General features: G+C 52.6%; 3 protein-coding genes across 6 annotated transcripts in view; 1 reads left to right on the forward strand and 2 right to left on the reverse strand.

Annotated features, from left to right (window-relative positions):
• Positions 1-14,619, reverse strand: part of RBMS2 (RNA binding motif single stranded interacting protein 2) — a 93,361-nt gene extending 78,742 nt beyond the window's left edge. The window contains exon 1 of the mRNA XM_070454779.1: positions 14,540-14,619. The gene's annotated coding sequence lies outside the window, so the exon portion shown is untranslated. The remainder of the gene's footprint in view (positions 1-14,539) is intronic.
• GLS2 (glutaminase 2) lies at positions 50-12,624 on the forward strand. Of its 4 annotated transcripts, none has more exons than XM_020884126.2 (19): positions 50-494; positions 2,886-2,987; positions 4,192-4,291; positions 4,660-4,781; positions 5,369-5,498; positions 6,006-6,085; positions 6,161-6,324; positions 6,811-6,869; positions 8,137-8,169; positions 8,439-8,497; positions 9,035-9,101; positions 9,221-9,271; positions 9,483-9,659; positions 10,329-10,460; positions 10,571-10,663; positions 10,857-10,918; positions 11,432-11,508; positions 11,783-11,846; positions 11,963-12,624. In XM_020884126.2, exons 1-19 carry the CDS (start codon positions 313-315, stop codon positions 12,117-12,119), a joined length of 1,911 nt encoding a protein of 636 aa, XP_020739785.2. In that variant the 5' UTR covers positions 50-312; the 3' UTR covers positions 12,120-12,624. The 4 variants fall into 4 exon arrangements, with proteins under 4 accessions (XP_020739785.2, XP_020739786.2, XP_070310876.1 ...); XM_070454775.1 differs by lacking the exon at positions 50-494 and adding an exon at positions 501-724; XM_020884127.2 differs by lacking the exon at positions 2,886-2,987 and having other exon boundaries at positions 51-494.
• SPRYD4 (SPRY domain containing 4) lies at positions 12,590-14,624 on the reverse strand. The gene is made up of 2 exons (XM_020884129.2): positions 14,540-14,624; positions 12,590-14,198 (listed from the first exon to the last, which is right to left on the reverse strand). Exons 1-2 carry the CDS (start codon positions 14,622-14,624, stop codon positions 13,660-13,662), a joined length of 624 nt encoding a protein of 207 aa, XP_020739788.2. The 3' UTR covers positions 12,590-13,659.
• Between the last annotated feature and the right edge of the window lie 10 nt (positions 14,625-14,634).

A 14,634-nucleotide genomic window follows, 5' to 3' on the forward strand; every position in this document is an offset into this window, starting at 1 on the left:
GCATTGTCCATCCCAATTCTCGAGCCCCGCCCCCTTCTCACCGGCGGGTAGACGCCCCCCGCCAGGTATTCTGCGCCCGCGCGCGCGCCTCCGCGATGCCCTGTGTCGGGGGAATTGGGTGCACCTGGCCGGGTCCGAGCCTTGTAGAGACCGGCCCCTCCTCCTGGGCCAGCCCCACCCACCGGGCCTCCCCTCTCCACTGCTCTCCATCCCTGAGCTCTCTCCACCTGGTCCGCGATTCTTCCGCCCCTCGCTCCAACCACCTTTCAGACGCCCTGGGCGCTCTGGCCGAGCGGGCGGCGAGCTGGGGGGATGCGCTCCATCAAGGCTCTACAGAATTCGCTGAGCAGGGCCGGCAGTTACTGCCGGCGGGGAGGCTGGGGTCACCTGAGCCAGAACCCTCTCCTTGGCTGGGGTGCCCGGCACCACCTCAGTGAGCCGGCGGCGCAGGGCAGGGAGACGCCGCACAGCCTTCAGACGCAGCACCAGGACCAGTAAGACTCACGGGACAGGGGCAAGGGACAGGCTCGCTTCCACTCCCACTGCGGCTCCCGCTAGCTTCCGAGTCCTATTCCCGTCTCCCTTCTCCTCTCCTCGCTTACTGGCCTGCGATGCCTTTTCCATTAGATTTGGGGCTTTGGGTCCGCCACGCTCGGGCGGTAACGCGCCGTCCGCCCGGGAGGGCTTTTGGGCAGGTCGGCGCTCGGGATGGTGCCTATCCAAGGTGCGTACTTAATTGGGAATGCTGGTGGGCGCGGAGTGTTGCTTGGTGCACGTCTCTGAGTGCCGTGTGAGCACTGCCCATCCTCACCCCCCTTTTTCCCCTGATCCTCATGTGTATTTTCGGGGATGCGTGGGTGTGGAACAGCCTGCCTCGTGTCCTGGTGTACTTGGATCTGTGTGTGGCCTGTGTTTAGGCATGTAATGTGTGATGCTCAAGTGTTATTGGTACGCAGATACGTGCGTATGTCGTCTGCGTATGTGTTGTGTGCGTAATCAGGACTCCCTAATCTAGAATAAGGGTAGTTCTCCGATTGGTTTTTGAAGGAGGAAAATCTGTAATGGAGGGGAAGATCCTAAGACGCAGATCTCCCAAACCAGAACCAGTAGCATTAAAGGTGCTGCTCAGGCGGCTCCCTACTTTAAGGTGTTTCCGTCCTGTGGTCTCTTACTCAGCCCTAGAGGCTGAACCTCGCTCCCCAACGACACAGGAACGTTTGGTGGATGAGCCTCTTGTCTTCCACACGCAGAAACAGACTGAGCAGGAAATTTTATCGTCCCCAGAAGCCAACACAGACACTATGCAGGTAGCCCCTGCTCTTTTATAGCAAGAATAAGAAATGAACCAACTTCCCTGTCATTGACATCTATTAATGGCAATCATCAAGACATGCACACTATAATTAAAGGAACCAGACAGACCACTCTGTCCTCTACCTCACCACCACTGGATTTCCTGTCCTGGAGTGTCAGTTGAATTCTGCAGGCCAGAATACTGGAGTGGGTAGCCATTCCCATCTCCAGGGGGTCTTCCCAACCCAGGGATCAAACTCAGGTCTCCCACATTGCAGGCAGATTCTTTGCCGTCTGATCCACCCAGGAAGCCCCCTGTCTTGTTGGACAGGTAACATTCAGTAAGCTTTATCTATTTATCCTTGATGGCTCAGTGGTAAAGAATCCACCTGCCAGCGCGGGAGACTCCGGTTCTGTCCCTGGGTGGGGAAGATCCCCTGGAGAAGGAAATGCAACCCACTCCAGTGTTGCTGCCTGGGAAATTCCATGGACGGAGGAGCCTGCCGGGCTACAGTCCATGGAGTTGCAAAAGAGTCAGACAAGAGTTAGCAACTAAACAATTTATTATTGGTAAGAATTGTTACTATGCTATACATCAGCCTCTTTTCAAGGAGACACAGAATGTTTAAACTGTAAAGAATAAACCTTCTGTCTCCCGGTCTACTCTCCATCCAAACTTTTCCCAAATAGTCACCTTGAGAGAAATAGTGGTGGGATAGAGAAGAGGTTTAATCTCCCTCACCCTCACATTTTCTGTGGGATGGGGAGCAAGAGACATCCCTGGTTCCTGCACACACACACCTCCTTCCTTATCCTGTGGCTCAGGTAATAGAAGTGGTGTGTGTGTGGAGCTGGAGTATCTGATTTACAGTTGGAAGTGTTCTTAGGAAACTTGATTCTCCTACCTATTGCTGCCTGTATGCCCAGAGACTTCTTGGTAAAGGCCTTGGACTGACCCTCCTTTGGGCAGGAGTTGAGGGCATGGAGGGGGATGGGCTCTGGGAAGGTGGCACCATGAGGGGAACATGTTCTTGGTGGAGAAGAAGGGCAGCCAAGAGGAAAAGCCCGTAATTCAGGTTATTGTTTTGTTTTTTAATATTTAGCTTTATTTCTGATCATTAAAGAAAAACAAGGTAAATATAGTATCAAGGAAAAAATTAAGGTCCCAATATTAGAGGTAACCATACATCTGTATTCAATATAATGATTTATATCCACATATATACTATATGCTATATATGGATATATAAAAATTTAACAAAAGTAGGATCATAGTATTCCTATTCTTTGATAGCCTATCTTTTCCATTTATAAACAGCTTTTAATATGATTTAATGTGTGCATGCATGATATTGTCCTTTTAATGGCTGCTGTTTTGTCATTGTAAGATTCCGTTGTATTGAGATACCCTAATTTATTTAACCAATCTTCAGTTTGGTTACCACATATTCTTATGCAGTTGTTCAATTATGTCTTAGAGTAAATTCTTAGGAAATTTTGCTTCACAGAGACATCTGTAATTGATATCTTGTACAACCCTCTAGAGATATTCTATGCAAATATCAACAAATATATGTTGGTATCTCTGGTAGGGGAACTAACATCCCGAACGCTGCCTGGCCCAGCCCTGCCTCCAAAAAAACCGAAGAAGGCAAGACAGTAGAGGGGGAGGACTGTTTTCCGTCAGTAAGATGGTATGTTGTGTCATACCAGCACCATAAGCAAAATCTAGGCGTCTGGGGAAGCCTTTAGAGGTAATAACATTCGACACGGGCCTTGTAGGATGAGCAGCATGAGCAGGTGAAGGAGGAAAAGGTCTTTCCATGCAGAAGTTTCAGTATACACAACAAAGGCCAGGAATCCTGACAGTGCCTTAGCCCCTTTGGGAGCCCCATATTCATTACCTGTCCCGTAATATATAGTGATACCATACTGTAGTACCATGGTGTAAATGTAGTATAAACAGTGTTCTTCAGCTTGCTTCTTTTATTTAATATTACTCCTGGCATAACTGGAGTGTGGGGCATGGTAGAAAGTAGGAAAGGAATGTTGGCAGGTTTTAAAGAACCTTTAATGCCATACCAAGAAATAGAACTTACTTTGTAGGTACTAGGGAGCTATCAAAGGTCTGATTAAAGAAATAATATTTGAGTTTTAGAAAGATAACTGTCACACTGTGAACAGCGGGTTGCAAGAGAATGTGTAACGGACAAATAGGGAGCCAGTGAGCATCTGCTTTGTGAAAGCTTTTCATGGAATGTCGCTGAAATTACAGCTCACATTACCCATGTGAGACAGATATTAAACCCTTATTTCAGAGATGAGGAAGCAGGTCCAGCTGTGTTCAATAACCTGACTTACTATTCATATTAAGATCACACAGCTGTTATGGGGCAATACTTTCTACTTTCTGTACTTTCTACTACGCTATTCCAGCAGAGGGGGAGAGAAGAAAAGCATGTGGATTTGATAGATTCATCCCGGTTTGGTTATGGGTGTAAGGTATGGGGATCGTCCAAATGATTCCACGTTTCCAGCTTGGCCCGTGGGTAAGTGGTAACACTATGAATCCAAGTGGGAAGCACAACAGGAGGATCAGAGGGAGGGAGACGGGCAAGATGACCTCGGACTTGGACATGCTGAGTGTGCAGTGCTATGGTACATCTAGAAATGCAGTTATTTAGGAGGCAACTAGAAACGTATATCTGAAGTTTAGGAACAAAAGAAAGCTGGGGAACAGGACAGAGGTGAAGGTTAGAATTATAGGGGTAGATCAGATGGTTCAGGGAGGAGTGTAGACCAGGGACACCTCCCTGCTGATCAGCCCTTGTTCGAGCAGGAGCATCAGGGTGCAGTGCTCAGGTCCCTGTCCGCCTCCCCATCTCTGCCTCCAAACAGTGACTCTTCAGAGAGTGGCATGCTGTCCCGTCTGGGTGACCTGCTCTTCTACACGGTTGCCGAGGGACAGGAACGAATCCCTATCCACAAGTTCACCACTGTAAGTTCCCCTCCACCTGCTCAGGATACTAGTCCCTTAGGATCTCTGGAAACTGGGAAAAGGAAGGTAGGACAGGTACAAGGCAGCTAATGGGTGGCTTCATTATGAGGATGAAAACCAGCTGATGATAGCAGATAGCCTAGGCTGTCCCAGCTAGGGGACAGAAACCAGCTGCCTTGATGAAAAGGGGCGGGAAACCCATGTTAGCCTTCAAAATTGTTATGCTCCATCCTTTCTTAGTCTGAAAACCCATTTGTTCCACCTGTTGTAGTAATTGGGGTTGAGTTCATTGTTATCTATTGGGGACAATGATTAGGATTGGACTGTTGTCCTTGTAGTTGACCTTACCCAGCTTCTTTCCCCGGAAGGCGCTGAAGGCCACCGGACTGCAGACGTCAGATCCCCGGCTCCGGGACTGCATGAGCCTGATGCGCCGCATGGTTCGAGAGTCCAACAGTGGTGGCCTCTTGGACCGAGATCTCTTCCGAAAGTGAGGGCCCAGGAAACAAGGGCACCCCCTCTCAAAACTGTTCTGGGGACACAGACTTTAACTGCCGGGAGGGATCCTAGGGATTCAAGTCAACCCCTCACTTAATGTTATTAGTTACTGCTTACACAAGCAACACATGAATATGCCTATACTTATTTAAAAAATTCAAACAACAGAGAAATACATGTTCTCTTTTCCCTCTCTCCCGATCCCAGTCCCTTTTTCCAGAAGTAAACAGATTAGTAGGTATCTTCTAGGTAATGTCCTATGCATATCCATATACACATGTAAACATTTAAGATTTAAAATATAAAACTGACCTACTATACAGATTATTCATGTTTTTTTTTCCTCCCATCCCAGGACATTATGTCTTGGAATATCTTTACGTATCATTACAGCCCTCATTTTAGAGGCATAAAAACAAGACCCAGAAAGATCCAGTGATAGACCAAAGGGGACACAGCTGTTGGTCCTGAACCCGACGACCACTCACACTCACACTTTTTATTCCCAAGCCCCATGCCTCCACATGAGTCACAGCTGTGTCTCTCCAGCCCTCTAACCCAATCATGTCTGGGATCCAGGTGTGTGAGCAGCAACATTGTGCTACTGACTCAGGCCTTCCGAAAGAAGTTTGTCATTCCTGATTTTGAGGAGTTCACGAACCACGTGGACCGCATCTTTGAGGATGCCAAAGAGCTCACTGGAGGCAAGGTGAGGGCCGGGGCGCTGGGCCGGGTATACCTTGCTTCTCGGGGGTTTCCTGGCGCTGGAAGCCCAACTGACAAGAGATGAGAAGCAGAACCTCTAAAAGTGGGGGACAAGGGCTTTATGTATTTTTACCTGTGATTTCTAGAGCAAGTGAGGGAATCTGATGTTTTTATGGAGACAACTGACATAAGGGTTCAACAGAACTTTGACAGAGACCATAGGGTGGTTGAGCCTAAGAATAGAAAGGAGAGCTAACACAGTATTCTCTTTGTTTTGATACCTTTTATGCACTTTACTGCTGTCTCTATAGGAGTGGGTCTGCAGAAGGGTAAGGCCTAGGACTTAAGGCTTCGGTGTCTCTAGGAACACCAGGAAGGAGGGAACCCTCTTGTCCTGCAGAAGTCGGAATTTTAGCTCTTGTCTAAAAGATTCTGCTGATCTGAACCTCGGCTCTGTCCCCCGCTCCACGTCCGTTTCTCCATTCTGTCTTCTCTGCCCGCTCCTACCCAGGTGGCAGCCTACATCCCTCAGCTGGCCAAGTCAAACCCGGGCCTGTGGGGCGTCTCGCTGTGCACCGTGGATGGCCAGCGGTGAGGAGCGGGCGCGGGCGGGCGTGGGCGCCGGCGCAGAGCGGGGCCAGCCCGTCACGGCCCGTCTGCCCCCAGGCACTCCGTGGGCCACACCAAGGTCCCCTTCTGCCTGCAGTCCTGCGTGAAGCCCCTCACCTACGCCATCTCCATCAGCACCCTGGGCACGGACTACGTGCACAGGTTCGTGGGCAAGGAGCCCAGCGGCCTGCGCTACAACACGCTCTCCCTCAACGAGGAAGGTGAGCGCCCCGGGCCCAGGCCAGGCTCCCGCCGCCCCCTCCTGTCCCTTCCTGCCCCGAGGGCTTGTGCTGCTCTGCCCTTCCTTTTTCATCTTTGGCTGCAGTAGGTCCTCCCTGCTCTGCAGACTTCCCCTAGTGAGGCGCGTGGGGCTGCTCCAGCTGCAGCGCGCTGTCCTCAGGGCGGTGGCTTCCCTTGCGGACCACCGGCCCTGGGGCACTCCGTCTTCAGCAGCAGCAGCGCTCGGGCTTAGTTACCTTGTGACATGTGCAGTCTTCCTAGACCGGGGATCCAGCCCGTGCCCCCTGCGTTGGTGGGGGGATTCTGTACCACTGGACCACCAGGGAAGTCCTCTGCCCTTCCTGCCCAGCTCTGTCACGCCGTCCTCCCCAGCAAAGAAACATTTCCCATCTACCCTGCAGAGGGGGCAGGCTGTAAAGGTTTTACTCAGGGGCTGATAAGACTCTGGGTGGTTTGTGTTTCCCCAGGAATCCCCCATAACCCCATGGTCAATGCTGGCGCCATTGTCGTGAGCTCCCTGATCAAGGTCAGTGCTACCTGCTGCTTCTGGAAGGTACTGCTCTCTAGCTCACCTTGTTCTTCTCTCCTTCATATCTGCCTGTCTCTCCCGGGAGACTCTCCCTTGATTCCTTTGAGGGTGCCCAGGAGGCAGTGAAGACACAGCAGGGACTCATAAAATATGCTGAGGACATTAGTAAGAGGAACTGTAGCCCTGCCCCCACCCATGAGTCTGGAGCCCAGAGCTTCCTGGCCCAGAGAGAAGACAGCAGGTCCTGACCCCAGCCTAGGACCACGGGCCAAATGCCAGACACAAGGGGAGGACAGCTCTTTTGGGTACTGATTGGCCACTTCTGGGTGAGGGACACAGGAAAGAAGGGTGAATGGCCAGACCAGGGCAGCTACTCACGTCACCTGGAGCTGTGAGCTGGCCTTGAGCAAGGATGTCAGGCCAGCCTGTCACCTGTAGGCCTCCCAGGGCTTGAGCAAGCACCCAAGAGCCACGTGGGCAGCAACAATCCAGAGCCAATCACAGCCCCTCCCGAGGAAGGTGGTGTTAGGAGCCCTCCCCCAGGGACGCGGGTGTCAGAGTTCCTGCCGTGTTGACACTATAGTTGACACGGACAGGAAGCAATTGGAGGTTTGGGGCGGGGACCAGGCTCTCCCCTCGCTCTGGGATCACTCTGTCTACAACCCTGTATCTGGGACCTGCCCCATCCCGTTCCCATCTAAACAGGCCCTAGTGACGTGACCCTCAGCTAAAATCTTTCACTTTACTTCAATTATCAATATGGTTTATACAGTTGAGAATTACAGTGTTTGCAGCACACAACCTCCTCCCTTCCCTATCACTCACTCCAGCCTCGGAGATGGCTGTGGGCGTCAGGGATAGGAGAGTAAGGCTCCAGTAGGGGCATAAGCAATGAGGATGGGGCGCAGGAGCAGGGGCGGGGCTTGGGGACCGAACGGGAAGCAGGAACATGGAACTGGCAGTGAGGGATGAGGACTGGCGTTGAGAATGGAGATGGGAGTGGAACTCAGGGACGGGTGAGGCTCACAGATGGGGTGAAAGTATCTGGGCTCATTACTTGATCATAAACTCTAAATGGGTTTTAAAATCACTACATAGACATGGATACAAAAAATCTGTATAAAAAAAAAAAAAGCCATTGTACAATGCAACACTTGCCAAGTAGCAAAATCAGTCTAACAGTTTGTCTCCGCTAGGTCCTTCTGGGCCTCCCTGTCAGCCTCCTAGGCTTAGAACACTGACCGCTCTTTCCATTGCCTTGCAGATGGACTGTAACATAGCAGAAAAGTTTGACTTTGTAAGTTCCCTCTCTGCTGAGCCCCTGGCTGCTCCTCTCCGTGGCGCGGTGTCCACTCCAGCCGCCCCGGTGCCTGGCTCTAACCCCACTTTGATGGTGCACCAGCCCGTACTGGAAGCCTTCTTTCCAGAAGTGCGGGCATCTGGTGTCAGGGAGGCGGCCCTTCAGACTGCCTGCTGGGATGAGGCCTGAGGCGCGCAGAAGCCCGCGTGTGCTCACTAGGGGCCTTCGTGCATGGGGCGCCTCTCATGCGCCCACTTCTCTTCCAGGTCTTGCAATATCTGAACAAAATGGCTGGGAATGAATACATGGGCTTCAGCAATGCCACGTAAGGCCCTGTCCACAGGACTGGCTAAATGTGTGTGTGGGGGGGGTTCTGAGTGTGTGTACACACCTGCTGGGGGGCGCCGTCGGGGGGTGGGACATGGTGAATCAAGGAGGACAGAGAGAATGCTAGGAGGAAGGGATCCCAGGGGAACTTTGACCTCCCAGCTTCCTGCCTGCCCCATCCTCGACATTTGTTTGCTTTGTAAAAGAATTTGTTCCATTTCTGTTTAGTACTTAATGTGAAAGACAGCGTGAGTCTGCACCTGGGCCCTTTCTTGCCAAGCTTCACGAAGCCAAAAACGCCGTATTCCTAGGCTAGGTGACCACGCCATGGGGTTTGGTTGTTTTTCACCATAACGCTGGGCCCAGCGCTGGCTTAGGCGCGGACATTTCCTCCAGAACCGCTGGGAGAATCTGTGAAAGGGCTGACCTAGTTTGACGTGTGCCATCTAGTTTTCTCTCTCAGGGAAGGTATTTTCCCCCTTCTCCTCACACCCATCTTTCAAATGTCCACTACTAAACTGGGTGTCTGCTTCAGATTCCAGTCAGAGAAGGAAACGGGGGATCGGAATTATGCCATCGGGTATTATCTAAAGGAAAAGAAGGTAACCGGGAGAGGCGGGCGAGAAGGCCCCTGGAGACTGCGGCCGGCGGGAGGGCGGGGGGCTGCGGACGGCGGCAGCGTGGGGGACTGCTGATGGCTCCCTCCTCTCCTTCCTCGCAGTGCTTTCCTAAAGGGGTGGACATGATGGCTGCCCTTGATCTCTACTTCCAGGTGAGCAAACGCCGCCATCAGCCCAGGGCCGAGGGAACACGACAGACCGCCTTCCTTCCTGTGACCCACGGGAGGGTCACCAGGGGTGCTGGGGCCCTTCAGAAACACGGGGCCGTGTGTTGAGGGGTCAGGGTGTCGGGAACTCCGCTCCACACGTCCGAGCACAGCGCGCGGGCCCACGCCCAGCCTCACCTGCGCCCCGGCCCCGCAGCTGTGCTCCGTGGAGGTGACCTGTGAGTCGGGCAGCGTCATGGCGGCCACTCTGGCCAATGGCGGCATCTGCCCCATCACCGGAGAGAGCGTGCTGAGCGCCGAGGCCGTGCGCAACACCCTCAGCCTCATGCACTCCTGCGGCATGTACGACTTCTCGGGCCAGTTTGCCTTCCACGTGAGTGCCTCTGGCCCTGCATCCACTGTCACGAGCCCAGAGCCAAGGGGAGGCGCTGAGTCTCTGAAGGTGGAGGGGGGCCTGTGTTCCTGCCTCTCACTAACCTCCAGCCGGGCAGTTCAGGCCGGGAGTCCTCAGGGCACTTCGCCAAACACAGCAGGCCCCTCCAACGCACGAACCCAGGCGCGTACAGTTTCAGCAGCACTCCTCCGCCACCCTTCACGCGGCTGCAGACTCTTCAGGTCTCATACAGGCAGTCACTTCCAGAGAGGCCTTCCTGACCGCCCACTTCTCCCCTGGATACATCCCTCCCTCCCTCCCACTTCATCCTCAGTCACAGCACCCTGCTCTTTTTCCAGTGTTATCCTAATTGTGATTATTTTTGCCTTTGTCTACCTGTTTATTGTCTACCTCCTACCACCAGAATGTCAGTTAACTGACAGGCTTTGTCCTAGCTCTAAGACAGCTTCAGGCACAGAGTAGATAGGTTCCTTACTGAAGCCACAAATTTAAAAGAGGGGAGGGGAGGACAGGCATAAGAAAAGGCACTTAACAAGCCAACAGTTTGAGATGGGCGTGGCCTTGCCCATGCAGTCATTTGGGATTGGCTAACTTAACCCAGAGTTGGGGCATCTCTGGCTCATCCTCAGTTCCAACTTTGTCCCCAAGGTGGGCCTGCCGGCCAAATCAGCTGTGTCAGGAGCCATCCTCCTGGTGGTGCCCAGCGTCATGGGGATGATGTGTCTGTCACCTCCACTGGACAAGCTGGGGAACAGCTATAGGGGGGTCAACTTCTGCCAAGTAAGTTACTTTGCATATAGTACTTCGTATTTTTGAATGAGAAAATAAAGCAATTTCGATCTCCTCCTAAGTGCAGGGAGGGAGTAAGTCTCCTTGCCTTACAATTCTAGAGGTTGGTGTCTCTCTTCAATTTCCACAACTACGATAACCTGAGGCACTGCGCTCGGAAATTAGACCCACGGCGCGAAGGGGGAGAAGTCCGGGTAAGGAAGACCCGGGGGGGGGGGGGGGGACTCATGAGACTGTTTGAGAGAAGAACGTTAAGTAGCACTTCAGTAAAACCCTAGGCTAAGCTAACCCCTAAGGCTAACCCCTGAGGGAGGCTGACAGGGAAGAGCTGGGCGTGGGTGGGTTCAAAGTCACAGTCATTTCAGGCGGGTCTGATTTGTTTTCCAGAACAAGACTGTGGTCAACCTGTTATTTGCTGCCTCTAGTGGAGATGTCTCAGCTCTTCGAAGGTACTTCTACTCTGACCAAATAAACACAATGAAGTACTCCTAGTCAGAGATCTCATCAGCCGTCCACATAGCCAGATAGTTAAGTGCTTCAGCCTCACAGTCAGACTGAATGGTCAGAGACTGTATTTAAAGGAGGTTTTCTCTTTACAGTGACTGCCATGTGATAAGGACTTAATTAATGATAGTCACTGTTGTGATTAATCTGGGTGATAAAAGCAGAGTCTGAGGAGGTCGGTAAGGACCTTGCCTCAAATTGACTACCAACGTCAATGGATCAGTCCTGGGCACCTTCTACAGGTAGGCAGTGATGTTCCCGGAACCATCACACGCCCACCTGACAGGAGCTGGCAGTCTCATCAGATAGACAACACAGACTGTGCAGAGTCCGCAGATCTCGTCCTAAGCTCTGTCTTGCTTTTTCTGGAACTCATCCAGTCTGACCCCACTTGAGAAAGGCTACCAGTGACTCCGGGCTGATCTGGGCAACACCAGCTACTTTCTACTCCCGTTTAGGTTTGCCTTGTCGGCCATGGATATGGAGCAGAAAGACTATGACTCCCGCACCGCCCTGCACGTTGCCGCCGCTGAAGGTATCTGAAGGTTAAAAATAAGAGGGGAAGCAGATCCCAAGACCTTTCTTTTGTACCAAGAGTACCCCCTATTACGTGTGCCCTCAAGGTTACAGAGGCAACAACTAGTTTTGTGTGGATGGCCTTCAGCGTGCAGGCTGTTACTGGGTGCTGCAGGGAGCAAAACTGGGAAGAAGCCTTTCCCCCGCCCCTTTCAGTTCAGACTCTGCACTCGTGCTAACACCACAGCATTAGGATCTGTACCCTCTCGTGTTCCTTCTGCCCATGTTCCTAGGACACACTGAAGTTGTTAAATTCCTGATTGAGGCCTGCAAAGTGAATCCTTTTGTCAAGGACAGGTGAGTGGGGTTGAGCTAAAGTTGGGGGGGGTACAGAAAATGGGCGGCAACCTCCCCACCTCTGCGCTCCGGCCACCGGTCAGGCGTGTAACTAGGGCGGTCTCGGTTCCTCTCAGGTGGGGCAACACCCCCCTGGACGATGCGGTGCAGTTCAACCACCTGGAGGTGGCGAGACTGCTGCGAGACTACCAGGAGTCTTACACACCGTCTGAGACCTGGGCCGAGGCTGCCGCGGAGGCCCTGTCCAAAGAGAACTTAGAGAGCATGGTGTGAGCCTGGGGCACGCACGGTCCCTGCCCAAGAAGCAGCACAAGCCGGCCACAGACTTAACATACAGCCACCAAACATGCCACGGAGGGCCGCGCGGCTTCAGTGGAGACCAGGGCTGAGGCCAGTGCTTTTTGTGAAAGAGTCGAAATACCCCATTCCCTTGGCAGAAAGTACAGAGAAGTGCCTTTGTGGACCCCTGCAGTGAGCTACCTGCAAAGATTGTGGGCTTCCTCTAGCACAGGCTAATGGCTTAGCCCGCTCCAGATCATCCCAGGTCTTCACACAGGTCCCCTCTTCTCTCCGAAGAAGCCATTCTGAGAGTGTCCAGCGGAGGGGCTCTAGCCACCCTACACGTGTATATATACACAGAGGAAGAGGGAGCTATGTACCGGGCTTTAGTAGTCTGGAGACTTCCCCCTTGGCCAGAAGGGCTGCTGCTACTGCTAATAGCAATTTTATAGACAGAGGAAGTATTTTGTGCTCAAATAAACTTTAATCACACAAATTATTTTTGCCAGACCCAGTCCTTCTCTTTCTCCCCTCGGGCCACCCAGCTGCATCACCATCATAAAGGTATTGTAGAGTAAGGTGGAACAGGGTCAGACAGAGCCCAAAAAAATACATATTTCACATACATACCCCACTAGGTTTTCCTCAATCCCAAATACTGCTTTAGATTAAGTGTATTCCGCTGCCAAGTGGGGGCAACTGCTTGGGTCTGAACAAACCCCCAAGTGAATTGTGTAAGACCTCAGGCCTCCTTCCTTGCTCTGGAAGTCCAAACTGTGGCTGAAATGAAGATGGACCGCCTGGAGAAAAAAGTTTCTAGCACTAATTCCCTCAACATCCCCCACGTGTCTCTTCCCCTTTGGGCATGATTGTAACTGGCCCAGTGATTGCAGCAGATGACCAGGTTATCAGAGGTTGAGGCAGACGGACTCAGGGTGAGGAGCCCTGCAGCTGTGTGGGGCCGGGTCTCAACACTGAGGCATTAGGGAAGGAGGGCTCTGTTCTCATCCTGACACAGTCAGTAAAGCACTTCCCGAGGGAGCCAGAGCCCAAACTCTGTACGTGCTATACAGAAAGGGCCAAGTCACTCGGCACCACTCTCCAGCCAGAGGTAGAAAGGATTTACTCTGGAAAGACTAAGGTAGAGCCCCCAAAACAAACGAGTTACATGTGGGCAAAGGGAGGGAGAGGTAGCGCAGTGACGAAATTCAGACAGTTGAAGGGTGAGACCCCCAGGACTGAATACAGTCTGAGAAAGACGGGGACACAGGGAGGCAGAGAGAGTGAAGGATGCAAGTCAGAGAAGGTACATTCAGAGTAGCCTAGGAAACTGGCAGTGGTTTGGGGAGGGGAGAGCGGGGCCATATGCCTAGCTTTCACAAAGTAGGAGAAAGGAAGATGACAAATATTGCACAGAGGACCCGTCACTGAATTTTGGGAGCCAGCGGTTTCTTCGGGCACAGTTAAAAGGTTTCAGACACTTGGAGCAGGAGGCAGGACAAGAGAGTGATTAGGGACTCCAGTCATAGACATACTAGAGCCCTTCAGGCACCTCAAGCCCTGAATGGGTCAGCAGCTCTCCATCCCAAAGGGCAAAGGCAGGCACCACTGGACCCCGAAAATCTGTCTGTAGTGTGTGGACCACAGCAATCCGGCTCACATCCACCAGGCTCAGCTTCTGGGCCTCATACTCCAGCAGCAGCCCCACCTTCTCTGGCTGCCCCATGCCCTCAACTGGGGCTTTCTCGTTGGCCAACATGGTGTGCCACCTGCGCTGAGCATAGGTGAACACCCAGGAACGATCGTCAACACCGATGCAGCTATCGCGAGACATGTCCACATCTGCCACTCCTATCCGGAACTGCTGGGAGCGCTTCACTGTCACCTCCCAGTAATGCCTGCCACTGGTGACAGCTGTGTCTGCCAGCACAACTGCCCACTCCCGGAAGCGTTCCACGTTAAGGGCTAATTTTGTGGGCTCCAATCCCACCATGCCGTATTTGACACCTGTGTCACCTTTGAAGAGTAACAGGCTGCTGTGGGCTGTCTTTTCTTCCAATTTGAAACTGATGCCTGCGGGCAGAGCAAAAACACCGGATGGTGACGTGAACTAGAACTCTAGAACGTATACAAGCCGATGTCAAACAGGCAGACAAACCACGAGGAAACACGGAAGAGTCAGAATGTCGAGCGGACAAGAGAGCGGGGGCGCTTTAGTACGGGCAGCCCGAGGAGCCGAAAAACTCGGACTGGAGAAGCCGCGTAATTTAAAGAAACCAGAGTGTCCCGCGTTTGGAACGCAGGTGGAGGACGGGAATGAGTGAAGGGGCTGGGGCTGCTTCTCCCGCGGGCTCCAGGAATATCAGACGGAAACTATTTTGGACGTAAGAGAGAGTAAAAGGATAGAATCCTACCTCTGCGGGCTTCCGCGGCGGCAACCCCCAATCGTTTGGCTCCCCTGCGGCACAGGCACAGCGAGCGTGCAACGGGGAGCGCCATCTTGCGCCGC

Source organism: Odocoileus virginianus, chromosome 24, assembly GCF_023699985.2.
Source record: "Odocoileus virginianus isolate 20LAN1187 ecotype Illinois chromosome 24, Ovbor_1.2, whole genome shotgun sequence".
Classification (NCBI taxonomy): domain Eukaryota; kingdom Metazoa; phylum Chordata; class Mammalia; order Artiodactyla; family Cervidae; genus Odocoileus; species Odocoileus virginianus.